Genomic DNA, 25,802 nt, shown 5'->3' with positions numbered 1-25,802 from the left:
CTTTTCATTTCGTGTTAACATCCCCGTTCTTACGCCGTGTCTATTCCCGTTTCAATCCCTGTTCCAATCCCCCCTCCAAACCTCATTCCAATCCGTTTCAATCCCCGTGCCAATTTCCGTTCTAATCCCCGTTCCAATCCCTGTGGCAATCTCGGTTCCAACCCTTATTCGTATCTCCGTTCAAATCTTCAGTTTAATCCCCGTTTCATTCTCCATTCCAATTCACGCTCTAATCCCCGTTTGAATATCCGCACCAAAACCCGTTTCAACCTCCGTTCCAATACCCATTCCAATCTGCGTTCACATCCGTTCCAATCCCCGTTCCAGTTCGTTCGAAGCACAATTCCAATCTCCGTTTTAATCGCCGATCCAAACTCTGTTCCAGTTTCCGTTCCAATCCCCGTTCCAGTTCCCGTTCCAAAGCCCACTTCAATCGGCGTTCCAATCCCCGCTCTAATCCCCGTTCCAATCGCCGTTTCAATCCCTGCTCCAGTCCCGCTCCAATTCCCGTTCCAAATTCCGCACCAATCCCCGTTCCTATCTCTGCTCTAATCCCCGTTTCAATCTCTGTTCCAATCCCCGGTCAAATCCCCGTTCCAATCCCCGCTCCAAACCCCGTTCCAGTTCCCATGCCATTCCCCGCCCCACTCCCCGTGTCAATCTCCGTTCAAATCCTCGTTCCAATCGCCGTTCCAATCCCCATGCCAATCCCCGTTCCAGTTCCTGTTCCTATGACATTCCCCTTTCCAATCCCCGTTCCATTTCCCGATTCAATTCCCATTCTCATCCGCGTGTCTATACCCGTTACAATCTCCGTTCCAATGTCCGTTTCAATTGCTATTCTAATCTTCGCTCTCATCCCCGTTCCAATCTTTGTTCCAATTCCCGCTCCAATCCCCGTTTCAATCCCCGCTCCAATCTCCTTTCCAATCCCCGTTCAATTTCCCATTCCAATCCCCGTTCTCATCCCCGTTCCAACCCCCACTCCGAACCCTTTTCCAATGCCCGTTCCAATCGCTGTTCAACTAACCGTTTTTTAGTTCCCGCTCCAATCCCCGCTAAAAACTCCTTTCCATTTCCCGTTAACATCCCCGTTCTTACGCCATGTCTATCCCCGTTTCAATCCCTGTTCCAATCCCCGCTCCAAACCTCATTCCAATCCGTTTCAATCCCTGTGCCAATCCCCGTTTCATTCTCCATTCCAATTCACGCTCTAATCCCCGTTTGAATATCCGCACCAAAACCCGTTTCAACCTCCGTTCCAATACCCATTCCAATCTGCGTTCACATCCGTTCCAATCCCCGTTCCAGTCCGTTCGAAGCACAATTCCAATCTCCGTTTTAATCGCCGATCCAAACTCTGTTCCAGTTTCCGTTCCAATCCCCGTTCCAGTTTCCGTTCCAAAGCCCACTTCAATCGGCGTTCCAATCCCCGCTCTAATCCCCGTTCCAATCGCCGTTTCAATCCCTGCTCCAGTCCCGCTCCAATTTCCGTTCCAAATCCCGCACCAATCCCCGTTTCAAGCCTTGCTCCTCAAAGAGAAATAACGTTAACCCACCAAACTCAAAGCCAGGGTTGCCAACAGGTTCTCCAGAAAAGCTGGTGAACACGAATAAAAGTGTCTGGCAAAAATCTGGTATTCTATTAGCTCGATGGAGAGGTGTTTTTTTTTTTGGAAAAGTCTTGTTCGTTTTGCTCACCGCGGATGCGAGATTTTATCCAAAATTAGAAGTGATAACCCTTCTGCACGGCAGAGGACCGAAAATCTGGCAAAAATCTGGCACATTGCCAAATATCTGGAACTTTTTGAGCTTTGTCTGTTTGTTTGACGCGCAATCAAAAATCTGGCAAATCCAGACTTATCTGGCATACTGGCAACCGTGCTCAAAGCTCACATTTCGGTCCCTTGATACTTATTCTATCACTTGATAGTAGGTATTTGTCGACCAACATTAGAAAAGGACCAATAAGCCAAACGTCAAACAAACCGAGTGAGAGTTACTTTTTGCTGGAGCAGCATAGGAAAATGAACTCTCACTCGCTCTGTTTGACATTTGGATTATTGGCCCTTTTTCAATGGTGATCGACATTTCTTCAGCAACAATTTAGTTTTTACTCGTATAATTGTGTTTTGTACTTTTTTAGTACGAATCAATATGTGTGCTATAAAACGATGGTTGAAACTATTGTAATAGGCTGAAAACACGGCAAATATTCTGTAGATAAAGATTGGTGGTAAATTTAGGCAAACGTTTAATTTTACAACTTTTAGACTACAATCAGGTATATTGACTTAGGAATAAAATCATTGTCGGAATTATTTCAATATGTAAAAGAGTGCAAAATCGAAAGTTGACTCGGCAAGTTGGTTCGGCATCATTCGTTTCCACTTGCAATTAATAAGAAGTTCGAATCAGAATTGGGTCAAGTTTTGAGCAATTCAAATTCTATATGCTTACGGTTTGATTATTTTGGTGGAGTATCAGCCATTTCCAACAGAACGATGATGGTGGGCTACCCGTTTCCGGTTTCAGCAAATGCTTACATAACCTTGCATCACTACCATCCTCGCGTCTCCAAATATTGTTATTAGAGAATACTTTCCAGATCTTGAATTGCTTTCCCGGATCGGACCTCCTATCTGCCACTGACGGTCTGAGTCACTGCACCTGAAAACACCCGCCACTGTTGGTGCACCAAATGCTGCTGTGCTTGAGTCGATTGTGTGCATAACGACTCTCTTCTGTGTGGTGTGTGTTTGTGTGGAAACTACATTAAGTATAAAGCTTATTTAAGCGACTGCAGATGATACGTTGGTCCTTGCAGGTTTAATTTTTTCTTACATCTCAAAAACCTTTCCTTTGTGCCAAAAAATTTCAATCGATATCATCACTCACACCCACTGAAGGTTAACGAAAATCCTGATCCGTACCATTTCCAAGCGTATAGTCAAAAAGTGTTGACCGCATGTGTTTCACTCGAGAGCACGGCAGAACCGCACAAAAGGAACGCCAGTCGTGAAACCGTCATCGGCAGCCGTGGCCCTAGAATCACGAATTCAAACTGTGCAGCTGAATAAATTATATCACGATCGCATAATGAAGAGCGAATAAGTTGGTAAGCGGTTCACCTGTGCAAGGCAGTCGTCGTTGGTGTGTTTAAGCAGCGTCGCAGAATCCAACTTGTAAACAAACAGCAGGAGGAGGAGGAGAAATTTTGCATAAGTAATTAGAAGCGTTTATGGATGCAAAGACTCACGTATTTTGTTTCCGTTGTGGTGGTTCCGAACGGGTGGATTAAGTTGCTCCGAACGGGACAGATTCCCAGTTGTACTCTTGTGGCTTACAGTAATTGATCCCTAAACGTGCTGATGGCACTTGTTTGTCTACATGCCGGCGCCAGTAAGTGTGCATCAAAATGCACCAAAGAGTGACTGACAAAATGCTTCGTTTGTCACGGACGAATGATGGCTCCAGTGTAGTCACAGCGCAACGGAATGGCCACTCGTCATTCCGGTTGCCACGGAAGAGTCTGCCGCTGCCGCTGTCACCTATGCCGATGGGTCCATCATCGTTAACCGTTGTGACACCTTAGGTACCGGTGCTATCGCTCCTTCAGGACGTTCAGCTACGATTGTCGTATGATGGTTGAATTGAGAACGGTGTAGCCTTTACTTTGATGGCCTTCTTGAGTGAAAGTGAACAGTCGTTGTAGCGACGAGTTAAGTACTTGTTTAATTAATTGAAACTTGGCTGGTAGTTTCTGGTGAAACCAGACGGTAAGAGATATTTTATTTGATTTTGTACAAAACTATGCGATGGCTTTTATGACACAGTAGGCTTGTAACTGGCAAAAATTACTTATAAATGAATGAATCTATCGGAAGATTGAATTGAGTGAATTGACTTTTGACTAAAGTGCCTTTGCCAAACGAAATTCGAAAACTGGTGTATAGGACAATCGTAGAGTTGATTATTTGTATTTGTATTTTGGTCGATTCGTTTGACAATTTTGATATTATCTACACGAATATGAAACCTCAATCTAAAACAAAACTATTGCAGCATCCTAGACCTTGTCAGTTTTCTACTAAAGGCAAGTTAAGAAAGGTTTCTAAAGTCAAATAATTCTTCGACCAGCATGACGGTGCGGATGCATGACGCCAGAGGTTCATAAAACCCGATGGAATCTGGTTATCAGTAAATTCGATGAGCGAAACTGTCTACGTGAAGCTCAAAAATCAATACGGGACAGCAAAGCCGGGGCATCTATTTCATTGTTAAGCAGCTTGGTCACAAAAGTTACTTGTTGAATCCTTCGACGACTCTCTTGTGTCTCCAAATGCAAAAGCTGGCATCGGTCTACGTAGTGGGGAAGATTGTTAGGTAGACGCCAGGGAGACGTCTCAGGGCGATACGAGCAAATCTTCGTTGAACACATTCTATTCTGGCTTTCCAACACAGGTTATGAGGATTCCAAGTATTGGACGTACCAGTGCGCAATACCATGCCTTCAAGCAATGGGGATCTGTGAAGTCTCGGGAAATTTTTGTGATGAACCCAAATTGTTACGAAGCTCTAGAGATGACAGAAGTATAATGTTGGTTGAATATAAGCTTGTTATCCAATAAAACTCCAAGATCGCTGATCTGATCGACGCGTCCGAGAATAGCTCCGTTTATCCGGTAATCAAATGAGATGGGCGTATTACATCATCGGTGGAATGTTATAACCACACGTTACGCAATACTTATTGTAAGCTTGTTTCTATTACACCAATCAGCAAAGGTGTCCAACAGCGCTTGCAATCGGTAGCACTCTGCAATAGATTTCACAACGAGATAGATTTTTAGATCGTCGGCACATAGCAGTGCGCATCCAGAACCAAGCAGAATGGCAATGTTTAAAGTACAACGCGAATAGCAAAAACCCCAGGTTACTGCCTTGTGGAACACCAGAAATATTACTGAATGGAAACTGTGTGGAATCCAGCTTGACACGTAAAGTACGGTCTGTAAGATATGAGCTCAACTATCAAGTCAATCTATCAGATACACCGAGTTTAGAGAGCTTGTGCAAGAGTATTCGATGATCTACTGCGTCGAAAGCGGACCTAATATCTGTGTACATAGCGTCAATTTGAGTTCCAGCTTCTATCTCTGAGATGCTGGTACTAGTGAAATCCATCCAGTTTATTCGCCACAGAACGACCTGGCATAAAACCATACTGGTCAACTGATATATAGTTTTTGGTGCTGTTCAGAAATATACCACTTACGATGATTTCAAAGAGCATTGATCCAGCAGAAAGACTGGTAATGCCTCTGTAGTTCCTTACATCTCGCTTTTCTCCTTTTTTAAATACGGGAAACATATGGGACTGTTTCCACAGCGTTGAAAACTTTCGTTCCTCAAACGATTTGGTGAAAATTCGACTGAGAGGCACGGCAAGAGCGGTAGCGCAGCGATAGAAAATAATAGCCGGAACACCATCGGGTCCAGGTGAGTAGGAGCTCTTCAATTTCTTTGCACCAGAAATGACCATCAACAGCACCATCGGGGACACCTGACGCAGCTATTTCAGCATCAGACTGCGTGGTACATCCACTGGCGAACACAGAAGAAAAATGATCAGCAAACAATTTGCAAGATTCAGTAACAGTTGATGATTCCGTTCCGCCCAAGAGCACACTAGAAGGAATAGAAGATCCTTTCCTCTTAGAGTTTACGAATGTCCAAAAGCTTTTTGGATTAGTTCGCAATATGAATTACGTCCGCAGTACGTGTGATTTGTAAAGAGAACTATTTAGCCTACGGCCTATGCATCGCTGGCAAATTTGAAAGCACGTTTATTCTGCGGTGTTCGTTGCTTACGAAGTAGTCTCTGCTTTGCGTTTCGATGCCGGTGCAATCTGTGCGACTCACTATTACTCCAGACAGGTTTTGAAGGAGGTCTAATTCTGGGAATAGCCTCCCAGTTGGCCTCGAGGTAAGACGCTGGTCTAATAAGCCAGTCGTCGTATGTTCGAATCTCGGCTGGGAGAGGCTGTTAGAGTCAATAGGATCATAGCACTGACCCCGCACTGTCCTGTATTCAAACAGCTGGTTGCGAAATCTGTCGTATAAAAACAGAAGGTCAAATTTCGATAACGGAATTAGCACCCAGGCTTTGCTTTGCTAATTCTGGGAAGATTCTATTTCAGCCAAGTGCAAATAGCATCGCAAAACCGCAATGTCATATCATCTACATCGATCTCGTTCAATAAAGTAGCCCAATCCAGAGACAAAATGTGGTCTACAAGAACATCAAAGTAAATACGACGATAGTTCAGAGGCGCAGGCGCAGTGAACTAACTTGTTTCAAGTTCAGAAATTCAAATCCATCGACCACAGCAGCGCTAGCAGCAGGAAGCGGGAGAGAATTGTTGTACTGTACTCCATCCTCTCCTTTAAACCAAGAAATTTGCGGTTGGTTATAATCACCACAAATGAGAATTCTTTCTTCTGAAGACCCCTTGTCACGTAATTCACGGATTGAGACAATATGCTCATCGATAAACTTAACAACTTTACTTCTGTCAGGTGGGATGTAGACTGCAGCAAGCAAAAACGTCATTCCTTTGATGACAGCAGAAACACAGACTTGTTCGAGATAATTTCCATGTCCTAAGTTGAGCAGCGAACTAGGAAACTGTTGAGCAACGGCAATCAATACGCCACCAAAACTACTTTCTGTCATTATTCTTCGAGCTACGATCACAACGATACACGTTGAAGGCGGATCCAAACAGCTGAAGCGAATCGATGCAGCCGTTCAAACCGGTTTCTGTTAACATGATTACATCGTAGTTGCAGTCATTAGATGCAAGGAATAGGTCGTTCACTTTAGTCCTTAAACCTCGCACATTCTGATAGTATGCACAAATACCATCCAAGTCATTGGCGTTTGTAGATAGCTCCGAAACAAAACACCCTACACGTGAAGATTCCAAGCTGGAAGCGGGAAATACATCAGCGGAAGGAATGTCCGGATTACAATTGCAATTGCCTGCATAACTGGGTTGGAAGACTCTGTCACCACACCAGCACACAGGGCAGGGACGACTGCTGGTCGCTGGCGGAAATTGCACGACTGTGGCTAAGGGATCGAGGGCTTCCATAATACCAGCTGGAGACCAACTGGAACCAATCGATGGATCAGGAGAAGTCAAGTTCAAAACAGCATCATACTTGCTCGAGAGTGATTGTCGGGAGATCCCGTCACCAACCACGACCGACGGGTCAGGACGACTTTGTTGGCAGGAACTATCGGAAGATTGTCGAATACGTAGAAATGAACTATCAGCAAGCACGACTTGGTCGGGTTGCTCAGGGACTCCCTTAGTACCGTAGGCGATGCCTCCTGACGGTGTAGATAATCCCACGTTGTCGTCAGTGATTGGGAGTATGAATATCGTTGGAGCGGCGGGAGGTTTCCGGTCTTCTGCTGGATTAGTGACTGCGTCGAATTGTCCTGATAAAGTAAATGGTCCATCGTACTCGTCGTACTGAGCCACCGGTCCAGAGTTGGCATCAATCCACGGTTGTTTGAACTGATTGCTATGCAGCTTTTGATACAGTGGGATTTTGTACTCCAGCATGCATGATTTACTTCTAGCTGCTCAGCGAGCGATAGTTTTTGCTGTTCGTTTAGAGAGACGCAATTAGTGCATTTTTCGGTGTTTGCTTCACATTGGTCGACAGGATGTGCTTCAGCACACTTAGGACAGCACACCGTGTTGTTGTAATTAATTGCTTTGTGCCCATACTGGGAGCACTGGAAGCATCTCATTACATCGACATATTCAAAAACCTTAAACCGCTGCCAATATTGCTGAAGAAAAAATACTTTTATCTTTAGTATTAAGGGCATTTCCCAAATGGAGATTCGCAAACCCCCAGCATAATCCGTTAGAGGGCTCGTGAACCTAAAAAAGGAAAAAATTTCTCTCATACAATACAAGTTTTAATGCATACACACTTTAAAAAAGCACCGAAACCGGCAAAATTTTGCCGAGTTTAGGACAGCCGAGCATTTGGTAAAATTTTTAATAATACGAAACGATAGTAAGGATCCATAAACGTCGATATGCCGAAATTTTCACCGAATGCTCGGCTGTTCAAATCTCGGCAAATTTTGCCAAGTTTTTTAAGTGTGTAGATATACAACTAAAATCAAGTGATAAATTCCAGTTCATCTAGTTTTCTGTCTAGCGCTGATATGGATCATTTTCTTAGTTATTTGTAACCTTCTGCAACCCGTTCATAAAACCTTTTTCTCTTAAAAATAATGAAGAAATTGGAAACCTACGAATAAATTTATATTTTCCTATCACATTAGACGCTACAAAACGCAAAAAAGTAAAAACAGAGCGTTGATTTGCATTCTAAATTTGAGAAAAACAAAAATAAACGTTATTACCATTTCGTAGTGTGCCTAGTTGCAAAAATCATTTAACAATACACGCTTCAATATTTCTACCTAACCTATACCTATACTCATACATAGGTTCAAACGATTTAAAATGCTCTCAGAGCGCACAAACGGGAACTTTAAGTAATTCCTGTCAAAAAATCAGCATAAATTGGCAGCAGATTTCAAGACAGGTAAACAATAATAAAAATAGAAACAACGCTAGTACTCAGTATCTGAGTTTGTACCTTCTGAGAGAATTCTGAGTAATTTCAACTCTTCCCATTGCTGCTACCTGTAATTGGTGTTGTAGTTTTCTTAAAGGTGATTTGCTTATCTGGCGTCGTGTGCGTTGCCTTTATTACTCTTTCTCCGTTCACCTTTCAGAATTTGTGGATATGTTGCAGGTAATTGTAAAAACGAACACGAATAAAAAGGGTAAAAATACAGTGAAGAGGAAGCTTACCTTCCATCTGTTTCGAAAATTATTCACGTTAGGTCGCTTTCCTGAGCTGCACCAGTATCCTTAAATTTAAGCAGTATTTTGTCATATTAATTTACATTCAGCATCGAAGTGCGAGCAGTTCACACCACTTAAATGTTAAATAAATAGGAAATCTACTGTCGGTTTGCTAGCTAGCAAATAGCGCGTATCACCAATTTAAATCAAATTTGTGAGGATATATTGTTAGATTGACAAAATAAAAATAATAATATTGATTTTGAATTATGCAACAACCACTAACAGTCACTTCTTTTTTTCTCTCTCTCTACTTACAGATATAAAATGTCCTCAATTTCCAACAGTACAACGTTCTTCCAGAACGGCAACGCCGCCCAGTTCGAGTACGTGCTCGGGCTCTACCCGCAGGTGCTGAAGCTAAAGGCGGACAACCGCGGCGTTGGCAAGAAAGCCGAAAAGCTGATGCGTCTGGACGACTGGTACCAGAACACGCTGCCGAAGTTGATCCAAAAGCGCGGCAAGGATGCCCACCTGCAGCACGAGGAGTTGGTACAGACGATGGAATGGAAACAGGCGCGAGGGAAATTCTACCCCCAGCTGACCCATCTAATCAAGATCAACACACCGCGTGCGGTTATGATGGAAACGAAGAAAGCCTTCCGCAAGCTGCCGAATCTGGAGCAGGCACTGAATGCGCTCTCCAACCTGAAGGGCGTGGGTATTACGATGGCGTCGGCCCTGCTGGCGGCTGCTTTACCGGAAACGGCTCCCTTCATGGCGGACGAGTGCCTGATGGCGTTGCCCGATTTTGAAAGCATCGACTACACCGCCAAGGAATATTTGAAGTTTGTAACGCACATTCAAACTAAGGTGGATCGCTTGAACAAGGAAGTCCATGGCTCCTCAGAAGAGGAAACCAACGGTGAGGTGAAACCGAAGAAGTGGTCAGCACATGCCGTGGAACTAACAATGTGGTCCTACGCTGTCGCATTTGACTTGCAACCGGAGCTGCTTGCAGGTATGCCGGAAAGCAACGGCATTGTTCCAGCATCAAACGGAACAGCAGCCAGTGTAGCCGTAACTCACGATGAGAACTCGCGCAATGGTGACCGTTCTGACGACAGTAATCTTGACAGCGAGAGTACATCAAAGGATGCGATTACCACCAATGGAAATGCCAACGCAGATAGCTTAGACGGTTCAGAAAACGGGATCTCCAACCAGAGCGATGCTATAGTTGCTAGCGCTAACGACACAAACGGAGATGTCCCTGCAGATAGCTTAGACGATTGCACCAAGTCAGGTGACAGTTTAGATGCACCTCCATCGGCAACTGTAGAGGAAACTGCTGCTGCCGTGGCCACTCTCTGCACTGGCAATGGTGAGCAAACTGCGGACAGCGATTCGCAAAGCAGCAACAGCCAGAAACGTCCGCTATTTTGCGACGAAAACTCCGAAGATCAACCAGAATTGAGCGCTCCAAAGCTGCTTAAATTGTAGAAGGGATTGGATAGCACGAAACCGATTTTTCTTCTAAACCCCTTCCCTAAGATGGTTTTGCGTTAGTGTGTGAGCGGTAACGAGCGCATGAGCGAGGACATGAAGTCGGCTGTTTGAACGTAGAATCACGGCATGTGTTGTTTCTTCATCCCCACAACCCATCAAACCACGCCACGTATTTATAACGCCTCTATTAGGTTAGCAACCGGAAACATTCACAACTAGGCTGCACACGATTTTATCAACTGTTCAATAGTTCATCCCAATAATTCCCCACCCTAGCGTATATAGAACTACTCGTTGCTGATGCCGAACATTTAGTATAATGTATTTTATTCATAATTATTTTATTTACAATCCAGCATTAACAGAAGACTAGCGGTAGACATTACAATACGCGAGTTGGTTTTTTTTTAATTAAATTGAACAAAGCTTTCAATCGATGCACACAAAAAGTATACAATAAACAGCAAACAGTGTTTATATTGTCAGCCCTAGTTCATTGAACGATTTGAGAATGGCACAACATGAATGGAACGCAAGCTGCAAAAAAGTTACATACTAGAGTATTCATCAAGTTCTTTTCACCACACACCGAGTTAAATTCGCTTTTCGTTTGAACCATCTCCCTCCTGCAATAGTACGAGCCTCGCCTCTATGATGGGGCGGTCGGGTTGATTGCTGCCGCAACGAGCTTTTATTTTATGAAAATTGCCTTTTGCCAGAATAATAGCTTTGGAAAAGACATGAAAAACATACACCGTAAGGTGTCCTGCTTCCGTATGGCTTGTTAGCCGGTCAAAATAGTCTTGAATGTAAACGTCTTAGATCTGACCCTTCTTTATCGACAGCCTCCGCAGGCGACTGTTAGAATGCATGGCAACGACACTAATCTGATTCTGGCAGCAGCACCCAGCCTACTGGGATTTCTTTTAATAGCAAGATGATCGAATAACAACTTTGTGGCTCACGCATAGAATAAATTAATTAAAATTATTCTTTTAATTTAATCATATATTTTTAATGCGCAAAATTAGAAACTAGGTTGTCTTACATATTTGCAAAAGAATATTGACCGTCATATATTTTTGTGGAGATACATATATCAAATTTGTTACCAATCAACAATAAGTACACCAAAAAGAGCAAACTAGCATCTTTACGACTTTAAAAATGTGATTTTTTCACTTCTCGAAATTCAGGCACCTTACGGTAAAAAGCAATTGATTTTTTCTGTTTAGCTGCCGTTTGAAAGATCGATAACTTGGGCAAAGTTTCAAATTATAGACTGCCAATCAAACTCAAAGTGTCGTTTCCAGTTTTAATTGTTAAAATAACCAAAAAAATATTAATAAAAATTTGTAGTATTTTTTTCCACATCAGCTCCACTGATAGAGATTTAGCTCGTCCTTTCCCGACTCGTACCTATTCAGCAGCATCGGCACTAATCTAAAAGATCATCTTTCTCACGCCCCCAAAATCAAAAGAACTGAAAACCCACTTGCTTCGATTCATTAGCATTTTCTGCTACACACGGCACTCTTCCTTGGTTTAAAAGAATCGTGCTGTCCGTCCCATTCTTCAGGGTCCTCCAGTACACAGCACCTCGTAATAAGCAGCAAGCAAGTTCAACTGATAGAATGTGACTTATTAGACACTAAGGCAAAAACATTCACCCTCTATAGTATGAACATTCACCGGCTCGATACCTTTAATGCTGCAAATAGAAGTAAGCAAGATTCTCACAATGTGAGATGAAGACAAAAAAAAACAGTGGAAAATACAACAAAGCAGGATGAATATATATTTTTGATAGTATATTTATACTTAACTATTGAGCTGATTTTTTTTTCTTTTGAATGACACAAAATGCAGTACAGCGCCACATACGAGTTATTAAGAATATCCTTTACTTAATCGGGACGAGTTCGCCACAAACCTGAATTCAGACGAAAAAAATGGCGCCAGCTCTAGTATAAGAAGTAACAAAACTACTCGTAAGATGATAATCAGTTGTATCGTGAAGATCTTCTTTTCTAAACACATTATAGGTTACAAGAAATAGTGGTATAGCAAATAAAAATACAATCATCCAAAAAATAGGCAAAAATAAAACACATGTTCTTATTTCATCCGATCTGACTACCGGCAATAGTTTGAGTTAAAACTAGACATTGTCCTTTCTACATTGCCTGTGGGATGCTAGCTTTTTCCGATTCAGTCTACCATAGCTCTACCGAATATCCGAAAGCATAAATAGTTTACTGAAATAGCATCCTAATTATGTCGCTCTACAGTATTCTAACGCACTAAAGGTGGAATGTAAATTTTACGAAATTAAAAATCTTATTGTAGCTGTCGACTGAGTATCTTTCCAGAAATGCATTTTTCGGCTTTGCAGTCCAATTGCTGATGAAAACGACGCATTTTTTCTACTTCCGACGTTTCGAAAAATAAAATTCTGAAATTAAAAATCTTCACAGTAGGTTGCTTTTAAACTATATTTAGATTGCTTTTTCTTTTATTCACCATTTTACACAGCTTATTGTTACAGGTCATCATAGTTAATTGTATTTCTCAAAACAAAGTATTGTAGTGCGATTGAGACATAAAACTGTAGTAAGTTGGGTATTTTAGATAATTTTAGGCTAAATTTTCTTCTTCTTTCAAGCACTCGTCTCCATTCAACTCGGTCTTGAGCCACTCGTCGCCAATTTCCTAGTCGTCTCAGAAGTCGCAAATCGCTTTCGACCTGGTCGAGCCATCGTGCACGTTGAGTTCCCCTGTTCCTGGTGCCGGTGGGGTTGTTGAAGAGGACTATTTTCGTCGCACTGTCGTCCGGCATCCTTAGGACGTGTCCGGCCCACCGTAGCCTGCTAAATTTCGCTAGATATACGATGGGAGTCTCCCCAAACAGTGCCTGTAGCTCATGATTCATACGCCTCCGCCACTCTCCGCTTTCAGTTTGTACTCCGCCAAATATCGTCCGCAGCACTTTCCGCTCAAACAAGGCAAGGGCGCGTATGTCCTCCGTAAGCAGCGTCACGGCTTCAAGTCCATAAAGAACTACCGGTCTAATAAGGGTTTTGTACATTGTTAGCTTCGTACGGCGGCGTATGCTTTCTGGTCGTAGCGTTTAACGAAGGGCAAACTAGGCCCGATTTCCCGCTTGGATGCGCCGCTGGATCTCCTTACTAGTGTTGTTGTCCGCGGTCACCAGCGATCCCAAATACACGAACTCCTCTACCACTTCTAGTTCGTCGCCGTCAACGGTTACCGTCCGTGGAAGACGCGCGTTTGTTTCCATTGAGCCTCTTCCTTTCATGTATTTGGTCTTCGACGCATTTATTTTTAGCCCAATTTTCCTAGACTCCGCTTTCAGTCTGGCGTAGATTGCCTCCGCCGTCGCAAAGTTCCTGGCAATGATATCGAAGTCATCTACAAAGCATAGAAGTTGGCTACTCTTGGTAAAAATCGTGCCTCTCATTTCGATGCCCGCTCGTCGGATCACCCTCTCAAGAGCGATGTTGAACAATATGCAGGATAAACCGTTACCTTGTCTCAACCGTCGCCGCGCTCGAAGGGACTCGAGAGTGTCCCAGAGATGCGTTCGAAACACATCACTCGATCCAATGTAGCTCTGAATAGTCGCGTCAGTTTGTCCGGAAAACCGTGTATGAGCATTATCTGCCATAGCTAGTCTCGATCGACTGTATCATATGCTGCTTTGAAATCATTAAAGATGTGATGCGTGGACACGTTGTACTCCCGATATTTCTGTAAGATCTGTCGGATAGTAAAAATTTGGTCCGTAGCTGCGCGAGCCCCCATGAAACCCGCCTGATAATTCCCTACGAAACCTTGTGCTATCGGTGACAGTCGGCGTAATAGGATCTGGGAGAGTACCTTGTAGGCGACGTTTACCAGCGTAATATCACGATAGTTGCAGCAGTTTAGCCGATCACCCTTTTTGTAGATGGGACAAACCACTCCTTCCATCCATTCCTCCGGTAGCTTTTCCTCCTCCCAAATCTTCGAAATAACCCAGTGTAGAGCCTTTGCTAGCGTTTCTCCGCCATGTTTATAAAGCTCTGCCGGTAGGCGGTCCTTCACAGCGGCTTTATTGGTCTTCAGCAGCCTCGTTTGATTTCACTAGGACATCACTATCTTCCATGGGCGCTCCTAGGTTAATTTCCGTTCCGCTTCCTTCTGCGACTTCGCCATTGAGGTGTTCATCGAAGAACTGCTTCCACCTGTCGACCACCTCGCGCTCGTTTGTAATTACCGTATGGTCGCCATCCACCGCTCATTTAAAAACGATTCTAAGTTAGTTTGTCCATAGCAAATCTAAATTGAGGTCCATCGAAACCCAATTTGCGTCATAAGATAGAGAAAACAATTGTGTTTACAAGAAAAACTTACTTGGTTTCTAAATATTTAATAATAGTGACTTTTTTTAAAAAAAGTAATGCAATCTCATGACCCCTTTTACCGCTTACTTGAAATATGGTGATCCATTCACCGCCCATTTGAGTGCCATTTACCGCTCATATTTTTTTATTGTTACCAAATAAATAAAACCCGCGTTTTAACCCTTGTTTTGGGTTTGGCATTTATAGCAGAATAGAACGCTAACATTAATACTGTTGGCTTACTTCACGTTATTTAATAGAATAGTTTCTAAATAACCAAAGAAACAAGTTCGCTTGAGCTAATAATTAATTTAGTCATTTGCACTCGGTCTTAATAAAGACGCGATCAAAATGTCGTTTTTCGCTCCTCACTATAAAGCTTATTTATTTTGGAAATGAACTTTTATGAATGCAGTGGAAATTTATGTTTAATACGTATCATTAAACATACAAAATTATTTTTTGTCAACAGTCTTTACAATGATGAACTATATTAAAAAGATATAAGCATTTTTTGTTTGAAATGAGCGGTAAATGGAGCTGAGCGGTGAATGGCGACCTTATGGTAGATTCCCTCCCTCGTCCCTACACATGTCAGGTTTCGGTGTGTAGCCCTTCCGAGTTTGGTTCACCTTCTCATAAAACTTGCGCGTGTCATTAGCTCGGAATAGTTGTTCTAATTCTTCACGATCTCTGTCGTCCTTTTGGCGCTTTTTCCTCCTCATGATCGTGGTTCACTGGTTCCTAGCTCGTCGGTGTTTGGCCAGGTTCTCTCTAGTGGCAATACTTAGATAATTTTTCCAAGCAATTTTTTCCCCTCCACCGCTTGTTGCCATTCCCCATCAAACCAATCATTTTGTGTACTCCGAGGCTTAATACCTAGTGCCTAGAGCGTATTCTGCCCCAACCGTCTTCGAGGTTTGAAGCACCTAACTCCTCGGAAGAAGGCAGTGCCTCATTCAGTATTCGCATGTAGTTCTCGGCAGCTTGTGGGTTATCTAGCTGCCTGATGTTCAGCTGAGGAGGGCGGCTTTGACGTGTCCGGTATACGGTGGACAGCTTTGAGCGCACATGTACTGCTACTAGGTAATGGTTGGAATCAATATCCGCCGCAATATCAACCCCGTCGGAAGCGTACGTTCGTGAAGTTCGAGAAAAACCGGCCCTCTATGAGAACGTGGTCAATTTGGTTCATTGCACGTTGGTCAGGTGATCTCCAGGTGGCTTTGTGGATGTCCTTGCGCGGTGCTTCGGATTACCAGGCCTCGGGAAGCTGCAAAGTATACATCGTTGGCCGTTATCGCTTGTGTCGGTGTGCAGGCTATGGGGTCCTACCACCGGTTTATACATCTCTTCCCTACCGACCTGGGCGTCCATATCCCCGATGACGATCTTAATGTCCCGTGACGAGCAGCTATCGTACATTGCCTCTAGCCTCGCGTAAAACGCTTCTTTCTCATCGTCGGGTCTACCTTCGTGCGGGAAGTGCACGTTAATGATGCTATAATTGAAGAAACGGCCCTTTATCCTCAATACACACATTCTCTCGTTGATCGCCTTCCAATCTATCACGCGATCCTGCATTCCGCCCAGCACTACTAAGCCCGTTCCCAGCTCGTTGGTAGTGCCACCGCTCTGGTAAAACATGGGCCTTTCCGCCACGGATCTTCCATTCCTTCTCTCCTTTGCGACAGATTTCCTGCAGAGCTACGATGCCGAGTTTGCGGGGTTCAAGCTGTTCAATCAGCACCCGCTCGCAACCTGCGAAATTTAGCGATCTGCAGTTCCAAGTACCGAGTCTCCATTCGTCGTCCTTGTTTCGTCGCCCAGGTCGATGCCGAATATTTCGCTCCGAATTTGCTTGAACTTTGTAAGTGTGATTTAATTTAGATATGTAGCTGTACTGGGGCAACACTACCGAGTCTCGCGATGGCGCTGCCATGTTATAGTGCCGAGACTCACTATATCACCTTCCCGGTTAGTATACGACCTTAGTTTCCACCGGGGTTGGTTACCCGATCTCCGCTAAGGTTGCTGGTATTTCGCCTGGTACCACGAGGAGGTCGGGATCGGTGTTGCTGGAAAAGAGGCTAACGACAACTATGGGGTCTATATTCCGCATTATCCAGCCATTTACCAACCAAACCACACCTTCAATAGCGATATTGAATAACATACAGAACAACCCTCTGCTCGATTCGAAAGGACTCGAGAGTGTCTCCGAAACGCACGCGTACACTGAGAATATAATTTCGTATCGTTTTTGAAAGAACATTCGTAAAACTATATTCGTAGCTGATACAAATAATTTCATACTACCGTGTACCCCCGTTGGTATGACCTTCTTTAATCTGAACATTTTTAATCTGTACCCCGGTGGTATGAATGCGTTCACATTAAAAACCGACCAAGCGTCACACACAATTGACGTTAAAGTTGACCGGTAAATTAAAAAAAAGCAAAAAATCTTAATGCGTTTCCTCTTGCTCCGGAGCTTTGGCAATACAGCTCATATGCAACCTACCTCTCTCCAGAACTCAAAATAGACCATTTTAGTCGAAACTCCTGAGTCAATTTCGTCTTCTACAAACCGAACCTTTAGAATTCGCGCATGTTTGAAATGTTTTCAAAACGTTTGTTTTCGTCAAATCAAAACAATAAGTTCATAGGGTGCGCGTCTTGCGCGTATGTGAAAATGAATAGAGTTACCAAATATTCAGATTAAAAATGAACTCGCCAAATCTGATCGAGCTGTTTTTCATATTAGCGGGGGTTGAGTGTATTTAAAAACTTTCGTAGGCTTATTGTCTACCGCAAATGTTGTTATTACGAATGGTTCGTATTTTTTACTAGAGCACATTCGTAGCTGTCTTGCATCAAGACCCATTTGATGCACGGTTGTTGTCTGGCATCATTATCGACGAAAACGGGATGCGAAGATTGTAGGAAGAGAAAATAGACTTGTGCAATTATGGCCTTCTTGGTATGCAGTAGCTGTGGTTCTGTGGTATGCGGCGTCGTCGGCTGTTCGTAGAGAAGTATGACAAACGGGCGTTCGATTCCCGATAAAATCAGCCTTTTTTCAGAGATAATAAAGATTTCACTATTTTTCGATAGGTGTCGATAATGTAGCATACTGACACCTATCGGAAAATAGTGAAATCTAGTAATATTTTTATCGACCCGACCGCCTTTTCATGCATTCGTAAAATCTACGAACCGTTTTGTAAAATGCAATAATTCGTACGAATATAGCTTTGTTACTATGTACAAAACATTCAGGATTGATTTTACGAATCTACTTCGTGGTAGAAAACAACGAAAGAATTCGTAAAACAAACGCTCGTTTTCGTACTATAAACCAAGTTTTATTATCAGTGTAGCACATCACTCGCTCCAGAGTAACTTTGATCAGCCGCGTCAGTTTGTCCGGAAAACCGTACTCGTGCATTATCTGCCATAGCTGTTCTCGTTCAACTGTATCGTATACTGCCCTGAAATCCACGAAAATATGATGCGTGGGCACGTTGTACATTCTGGATTTCTCTTGTCATTTCTGAAGGATTTGTCGGAGAATAAAAATTTGATCCGTAGTAGAACGGACTCCCATCAAACCCGCCTGATACTGCCCTACGAATTCTCTTGCTATTGGAGATAGACGACGCAACAAAATCAGGGAGAGCACCTTGTAGGCGGCGTTGATCAACGTGTTGCCGCGCTAATTACAGCAATCTAGCCGGTCGCTCTCTTTGTAGATGGGACGGACTACGCCCTCCATCCACTCCTCCGGTAGTTTCTCCTCCTCCCAAATCCTAGAAATTATGCAATGAAGTGCCGTTGCTAGCGGTTCTTGGTCATTTTTGTAGAGCTCTGCCGGGAGTCGGTCCTTTTCGGTGACTCTATTATTCTTCAGATGACGAACCTCTTTTGTATGAAACATTTTATGTGAAAATGTATTTATATTTTTGTTTTTGTTTTGTTGTTTGATTACCGATAATCGTAACAGGATTGCCAATTTGATTTGAAAATACCTATTCTTATAGCATTGAAACGACAGCATCACAGCGAATAACCAGTTCTCGAAAGAAAAATTCTTTAAGTCACAGTTCAACACCATGCTAATCCCTTTCATTTCAACAGCAAGTATGCCGTGGTAACGCCATGTCCGCTCTGCGTAAATCGGCCTCGTTCCGGTCTCGGATACCGGTGCGAAGAACCCGCACGTCCAGCCGACGTTGCGTGAGCCCGCAGCCGTCGGTTTCGACGGTAACCAGCACCGGGTCCATCTACTGTGCAAGCGAGTACAGCACTCCGGGCGACATTGTCGGAACCGACCGGCACTGGTACCAGCGGCGGTATTCCTCATCCAGCTACTCCAGCAGCGACGAGAGCCACGAATCGGAAGTTCCGTTGAAGGTAATTTGATTGATGCGTTTCAAAACGAAGTATATTAGTAACAAATAGGTAGTAAATATCAATCCTAGCAAAGCTTTCAATAGCAACTAAGTTAAATCCGGCTACATCTATTAAGTTTACATTCTTCTGTGTGAAATAAATCGAAATAGTCGCTACAATTCAGGCCAAAGTTAAACAAGTAGAAAAGCATGGATTTACCGCACAGCAAGAAGGAAAGAGCAATGGAAAAGTCCCTGCCGTTCAGCAGCTTCATCCAATGCTATTTCACGGTTCGCAGAACAGACAGAGCCTTATAGCCCCCCCGAAAATATATAGAAGTATATACATAGGGACAATCCCCGGATAGATATTCCCGCTTGTGATTTATACCAAGTCAATAATTTAGCATGTTGACAGCAGATGGTTCGTGCCTGTGCCGCGGTCTCAGGATGAAAATATACGGGCTCATGGTTGAGCAGGGGCTTTCCGATGCGTGTTTCGAGGATTTTCCGTATGACATACAAGCAGGGTATGGTAGCAAACAATAGCACTTCCAGGTTGCAACTCCACTGGCCAGACGACAATCGGTAGCGTTACGTTAGTGTACGCCCGTCGTCCTATACGTGGCTCTATAATACATTGGCCTTTTAGCCTCACTTGGTAGATTCGTCGGAAGTAACGATTTTTCAACCCAGAACACCCGGTAGCAGCGAACTGCCGGAATGGGTGGACGCGTTTCGCAGCGAAGCAGCATCATTCCCTGACCTAATCAGTATTCCGGAATCAATTTATCTTAGCTTAATTGCATTTAGCTTTCATTCGGGAATACTATACGAAACGGGGAGACATGAAAAGATGCGGCTAAAGCATCTTAAAGTTTGCCTATGATTGTGTTGTCTTGTTTTATCCTGATAGGAAAATGTCGGAATGCTGCTGTGAGATTATGTTGATATTAGTGCTATGCAGTTCGAACCATGCGGGCGCTGCTGGCTGAGCATGAAAAAAGCTTCGATGAAAAATGCTATCGTAATTCTTAACGACCAAAACCAAAACTTTACCACCCCTAAATGATGTAGCCTGAAATGGAAAGGGGCCACAACTGTCCGAAGCTATTCATTTGGGTGTACATTGTGGACTTTCAAATCACAAAGAACGGGCAGACTTGTTTACGGAAATGACACCGTTTTTGCTTTCATCGTTCACATGCTGACGACAACAGCATCGGTTTCGCCATTCCAACTGGAAAAGGAAAATCCGATAAAGCGAACAACTGGAAAACTTCCAATTGTAGAGCGTGTAATAAAATAAATAATCATCCAGATAGGAATTTCGTTAATTCTTTCGCTGTAATGATAAAAGAAAATAAGTTTGGCTGTCATCTTTTGAAAAGAGTGCTCAGCGTTTGACATATTTAGTGGCTATTCCCAGTTGACGCATTTCAAATATTCTGCAAACTATTCGAAGCTTTTGGCTCGTGGTGACCCATAACGCAGAGTGGAAGTTATCGACCGAGATTTTCCTGTAAATTGAACAAAGGTAAAGTGGATAACCCATATTCGGTCGTAGATGATAAAAGTTTTTCAATTGAGGCTGCTAAAGCAACCGGAAAAGAAAGAAAAAATTCCTCGGCGACTCGCTGGCGTGCCTAGGGTGACTTTTTTATACTAGAAACTTACGATTTTTGGTTTGTTTTCCTCTTGGAAAAGACTTTTGAATATGGAAGATTTAGTACGACATCGATGATTTCCACGTTATGCTGAAAGCGTAATACTCAATTTGTCTATTGTTCGTTCTTTCCTGGACTCCGAACCTGACTGGAGGTGGATAACGACGTGCAAGGAGTTCATATGCGCTTGGACGCAAAATTTTAACAGAAAAAATTCCACCAGATGGAGCAAAACATAGGTGTATACCTGATTGCAGTGCAGAAATTTCGAAATGCACAGCAAACACCCAGAAAATCCCATTGTTGCGATCTAAATACAGTATCACTCCATTAATCCACAAAATTAGCAACCGTCAATCATTAGTCATTGTGGTTTTGACATTTCGTCTTGTTTCGTCATATCAGTATCGGACGTTTTTTTTAACATTATTTATTTATTTACATTGTCAACAGGCTAATGATATTTAAATTGATTAGAATTGCCTCAAAGTTACGCTTGATTACTTCTCTGGACAAATTCAAGTCAAAACCTTCTGCAACTCTATTAAATAACCGAAGAAGCCCAACGGTACTACCGTACTTGCCGTGGTTCGTCCACCATGCGGGAAGTTTTAGAAATCCATGACTTCACAGAGTTCTTGGTTGTACCTGTACTAGCCAAATACTGTAGAGCAATGCTGGGCTAGGTTAGTCAAGAAAGGATTTCTGATGTTTAAATTTGTTTATCACCCCCGCTGGGTTACCCTTGACGATCAACGACTTTGTCAACAAACAAAGTGTAGGAAGACACTCCATTTTTTTCACCATTCACATTCACTCTCACATTCACTTGAAACAGTTGAATTGCGATTTTCTTAACGTTCTTCTTTGGAGAGAATCCATTTTACTGCCCTTTTACCGTACAAAACTTTGCAACGTTCGCGACTGAAATTTTTTCGGACCGGAACATTTTCAAAGGGGAAACTGTTGAATGTGTATAAACAACGTCGTTGGTTGCTAACCAATCGCTCCGCGCACTGCTGTGCTACAAACTGTGAAAACTAGATCACCTATTTTAACTCACCTTGGTCAGGACGTCAGAGACGATAATAGCACGGGCAATATTGCGATGAACAACTATTAACTATCCAAATTTATTAGTTGGTAACGATTTTCGTAGCAGGGTAGACGGAATGGATCCCTCCATGGAAGGCGTCGAAGAGCAAAGCGCAAAAATCTCCGCTGTACAGCCTCGATACAATCAACTCCATTTTGGTAATGTGAATTGCAAATTTGACAGCAATACTTGAGAGATGAACGCACCAGCGAGCAGTATAAAGACTTTAGACAATAGATGTTACTGAAATCCTTAGCGATCCGGAAAGTCAAACCTAGATTTCTAGAGGCCTTCTAGATTACATGTGAAATATGCTACTGGAACGATAGCTTGCTATCTAGTTTCTTCAATATTACCATTATCAATGAGCATAGGCCACATTAGGGAAGTGGCGAGGACGATAAGCACACTTTTTACATGCAGCTTGAGCGATGTCAAAATAGTCATTGGAGAGCTCAACGCTCACGTTGACCAGGAGGGGGAAATTAGACCGGTTATTGGAAAGTTCAGCGAACACGCGAAAACTTTCGGTACCGTCGCCCCCTGCTGTACAATCTGCAATGACTCAAGTTACCTGAAGTCGCCATTGAGTACGTGCAAAGCCTCGAGGCAACGCTGCTGGGTAAGAGAGAACTGATCGAAATCCCTCTAGATGACAGCTGAGATAGTGTTAAAGCAGCCATCAACAGCGCAGTGAAAGGTGCCGTTGGATTCGTTGAAGGAGTCGACGTAACGATTGGTTCGACAAGGAATGCCAGACGATATTAGACGTGGAAGGAGCGGGTAATATACAAGAAGGGCGATAAGTTGGAATGTGCGATCTCCGTTCTTAACGCCGCCTATAAAGTGCTTTCTCAGATAATCTTCCGCCGTCTGTACCCGCCAACAAGTAGATTTATTGGAAATTATTTGTTCACAACGGACTACAACTACATCTACAACGGACCGAGGGGCAAGACACTGTTGAAAATAGATTACTTTTCTCTACGGAAATATTTTTTCAACCCTAATATATTAATACGGCTGTTGATAGTATTCTTTTTCTTCGAGCTTGGCTCATTTGTGTTCAATTAACTCGTGCGATTTGTACAATCCTTGTGCAATTACCTCTCTAATATATTAATATTCACTCAAGTCTTTTTTTTACATGGGGGATACGTGCCGTATAAAAATAAACCGTTTAAAAAAACCGCGTTAATTCAAAAATTGTCATAAAATAAACCGTGTTAAGGGGGCATAGTACTTTTTCAATTCTAAAAAATCGAAATTTTTTTTATTGTTTATATCAAAAGATTAACATTTTTAGCATATGCGTTTGAAGCCGCTTGGATGAATTCCAAAAATTGACAAAGTTACAGCTATTTATACCGCGCATGTCTGGAGCGATTACACAGCGAATAAAAACTTCAACGCCCTTTTTCTCGAAACCAGGTTTTGAAAGTCGGTACCATAAATATCTCAAGAACGGCTCAAGCAATTCTCATGATTCTTTTTTTTGTTTCAAAGCCAAAAAAATTATCTAGTGTTTGACCCATCCTTTTTTTGATATTGTAATTTTTGTATTTTTTGGAATTGTTTAAAGTGAATTTTTTCGAAAAACCGCGTTAATTCGAAAAATGATTTAAAAAAAACTGCGTTAATTCAAAAATCGTCATAAAAAAACCGAGTTAATTTTAAAATCGTCATAAAAAAACTGCGTTTATTCAAAAATCGTAAAAATAAACCGTGTAAAAAAAGACTGGAGTGTATGATAATATTATGAAGTGTCTTACACCTCGCAACGGACCAATCTTTCTGTTGCGGCAAATCCTCCAAAAGTGTTACGAATACCAAGTCACTACGTACCACCTGTTTCCATAGATTTCCAGGCCGCAAATGATACTATCGACCGTGAAGAGCTATAGCTATATAGCTAAATGATAGACGATAGCGGCTATCGGGCTAGCGGGTATGAAATGGGGAGAGTTACCTAGAAGGAGCGTCAAATATTGCTCTGACTCTCTCAAACCCCTACTTGGCGCCTCCTCGAAGATCGAAGTCAAACGATGACGATCGATGGTCATACCAGGAATTGCTTCATGCGCATACGGGAGCAGTTAAGCTGGGAGGTGTGTACCTGAGGACCTGTTTCTCATGTGAGGGATGACTGCGTCTGTGTCGGAGCGATCGGCTAAATATTCTGCATTCCCCAAGCTATATCTAAGAGGGCAAACCCTTCAGCGGGATGCATGTTGCGCGACCCCGGTATGGTAGTATACCGAAACTCTCAATTTACCACGAAAAACGAAAAGAACAATAAGGAAACGATTAATGGCTAACGATCGGAAACTTGGTACCTGGAATATCCGAACTTTCCATGAAGCGGCACGAGCTGGCTTGCGGAGAACGGAAGCTACGTGTAATAGACCCTATTCAAGGCACTTCTTTCTGTGTGTTGAAAACTCAGGGCAAATTCTTCAACTACCTAATCAACTAACTAATCAGCATATAAGCACCAACCAGTGATAAATTCGATGATGCTAAGAACCAGTTTTACGACAGACCCGAGAGGACGTAAGAAGGGTGTCCTAAGCATGGTGACCATGTTGGTCCATCTAAAAAGAAGACAAGGGAAAAAAGCAACCACGCAGTATGAAGCCGGAGTGGTCCGTGCTATCAAGAACTTGTCTACATTGTACTCGTCCTAGGCTGCTTGTCACTAATTCGTTCAGCACCTCGACACTCGCAAGTCAGCTTCGATCTGGTAGAGCAGGTTGAAGTTGGCGTAGATTTCCTCCGCCGTCCCTATAGGTTTCTAGTAATGATGTCAGGGTCGTCCTCTTGGAGTTGGCTGCTTTTGCTGAAGATCGTTCCTCTTGTTTTGACGCCGGCTCACACCTTCGATCAAAATAGCATACGGAACTGTCCATCAAACGTTTTGATAGAACTCGAGAGTGCTACAGAAACGCGGGCGTAAAACATCACTCACTTCAGGGTAGCTATGATCAGCCGTGTTAGTTTGTCCGGATAACCGTCCTTGTGCACTAACTGTCATAGCTCTTCGTGCTCAACTATATCGTATGCTGCCTTGAAATTCACGCAAATTTGATACATGGGTATATTGTACCCCCGACATATTAGAAGGAATGGTTTGAGTGTGGAAATTTGACCCGTAGTAGCACGGGTTCCCATTAAGCCCGTCTGATACTGCCTCACGAAATCTCTTGCTCTTGCTTGCCACGTAATGCCATGGTAATTACGGCAATCGAGCCGATCGTTCTTTTTGTGGACGGGACAAACCATACCTTTCATCTACTCCTCTAGCTGATCAACTTCCTCCCGAATCTTGGAAATTATTCAATGAAGAGCCATTGCTGGTAGTTTCTTATAATCGGAATCGTTCCTTTCTGGGTACTCCCAAGTTAACTTCCATTTTGCTTGCCTCACTTATATCACCACTGAGCTGCTTAATGACTGCTTCCACCTGCCGACCACCTCGTTTGGGATGAGGTTCCCTCCTCGTCCACACTCCTGTCAGGTTTTGGCATGTAAATATCCTTTACAAGATTGGTTTACTTTCTCATAGAACTTTCGCGTCTCGTTAGCTCGAATAGTTATTCTAGTTCTTCATTTCCCCTGTTCTACTCCAGACGCTTTTCTCTTCTAAGCATCATGGTCAACTCACTCCGCGCCCGTCGATACTTGCCCTAATTCACCCTAGTACCGTGGACCCCCGTTCGTTTGACTGTTTTTGATCTAAACACTTTTTAATTTGAACCCGACTGGTTTGCACGACGTGCAAATTAAAAATGGTTTAAATGTCATAATCAACATAACAC

At 43.0% G+C, this 25,802-nt stretch overlaps 2 protein-coding genes across 2 annotated transcripts in view; both read left to right on the top strand.

The window, feature by feature from the left end:
* LOC128735021 (uncharacterized) overlaps positions 1 to 12,514 on the top strand; it is a 72,245-nt gene extending 59,731 nt beyond the window's left edge. Inside the window, exon 2 of the mRNA XM_053829481.1 lies at positions 9,233 to 12,514. Coding sequence (XP_053685456.1) covers positions 9,240 to 10,415 — 1,176 coding nt within the window. The 5' untranslated portion in view covers positions 9,233 to 9,239 and the 3' untranslated portion in view covers positions 10,416 to 12,514. The remainder of the gene's footprint in view (positions 1 to 9,232) is intronic.
* Positions 1 to 25,802, top strand: part of LOC128745481 (uncharacterized) — a 200,646-nt gene that overhangs the window by 78,648 nt on the left and 96,196 nt on the right. Inside the window, exon 2 of the mRNA XM_053842555.1 lies at positions 18,968 to 19,243. Coding sequence (XP_053698530.1) covers positions 18,989 to 19,243 — 255 coding nt within the window. The 5' untranslated portion in view covers positions 18,968 to 18,988. The remainder of the gene's footprint in view (positions 1 to 18,967; positions 19,244 to 25,802) is intronic.

This window comes from Sabethes cyaneus, chromosome 1, assembly GCF_943734655.1.
Source record: "Sabethes cyaneus chromosome 1, idSabCyanKW18_F2, whole genome shotgun sequence".
NCBI classification, from domain to species: Eukaryota; Metazoa; Arthropoda; class Insecta; order Diptera; family Culicidae; genus Sabethes; species Sabethes cyaneus.
Note: the sequence above shows the minus strand (reverse complement) of the source record. Positions and strands in the feature narration are given on the sequence as shown.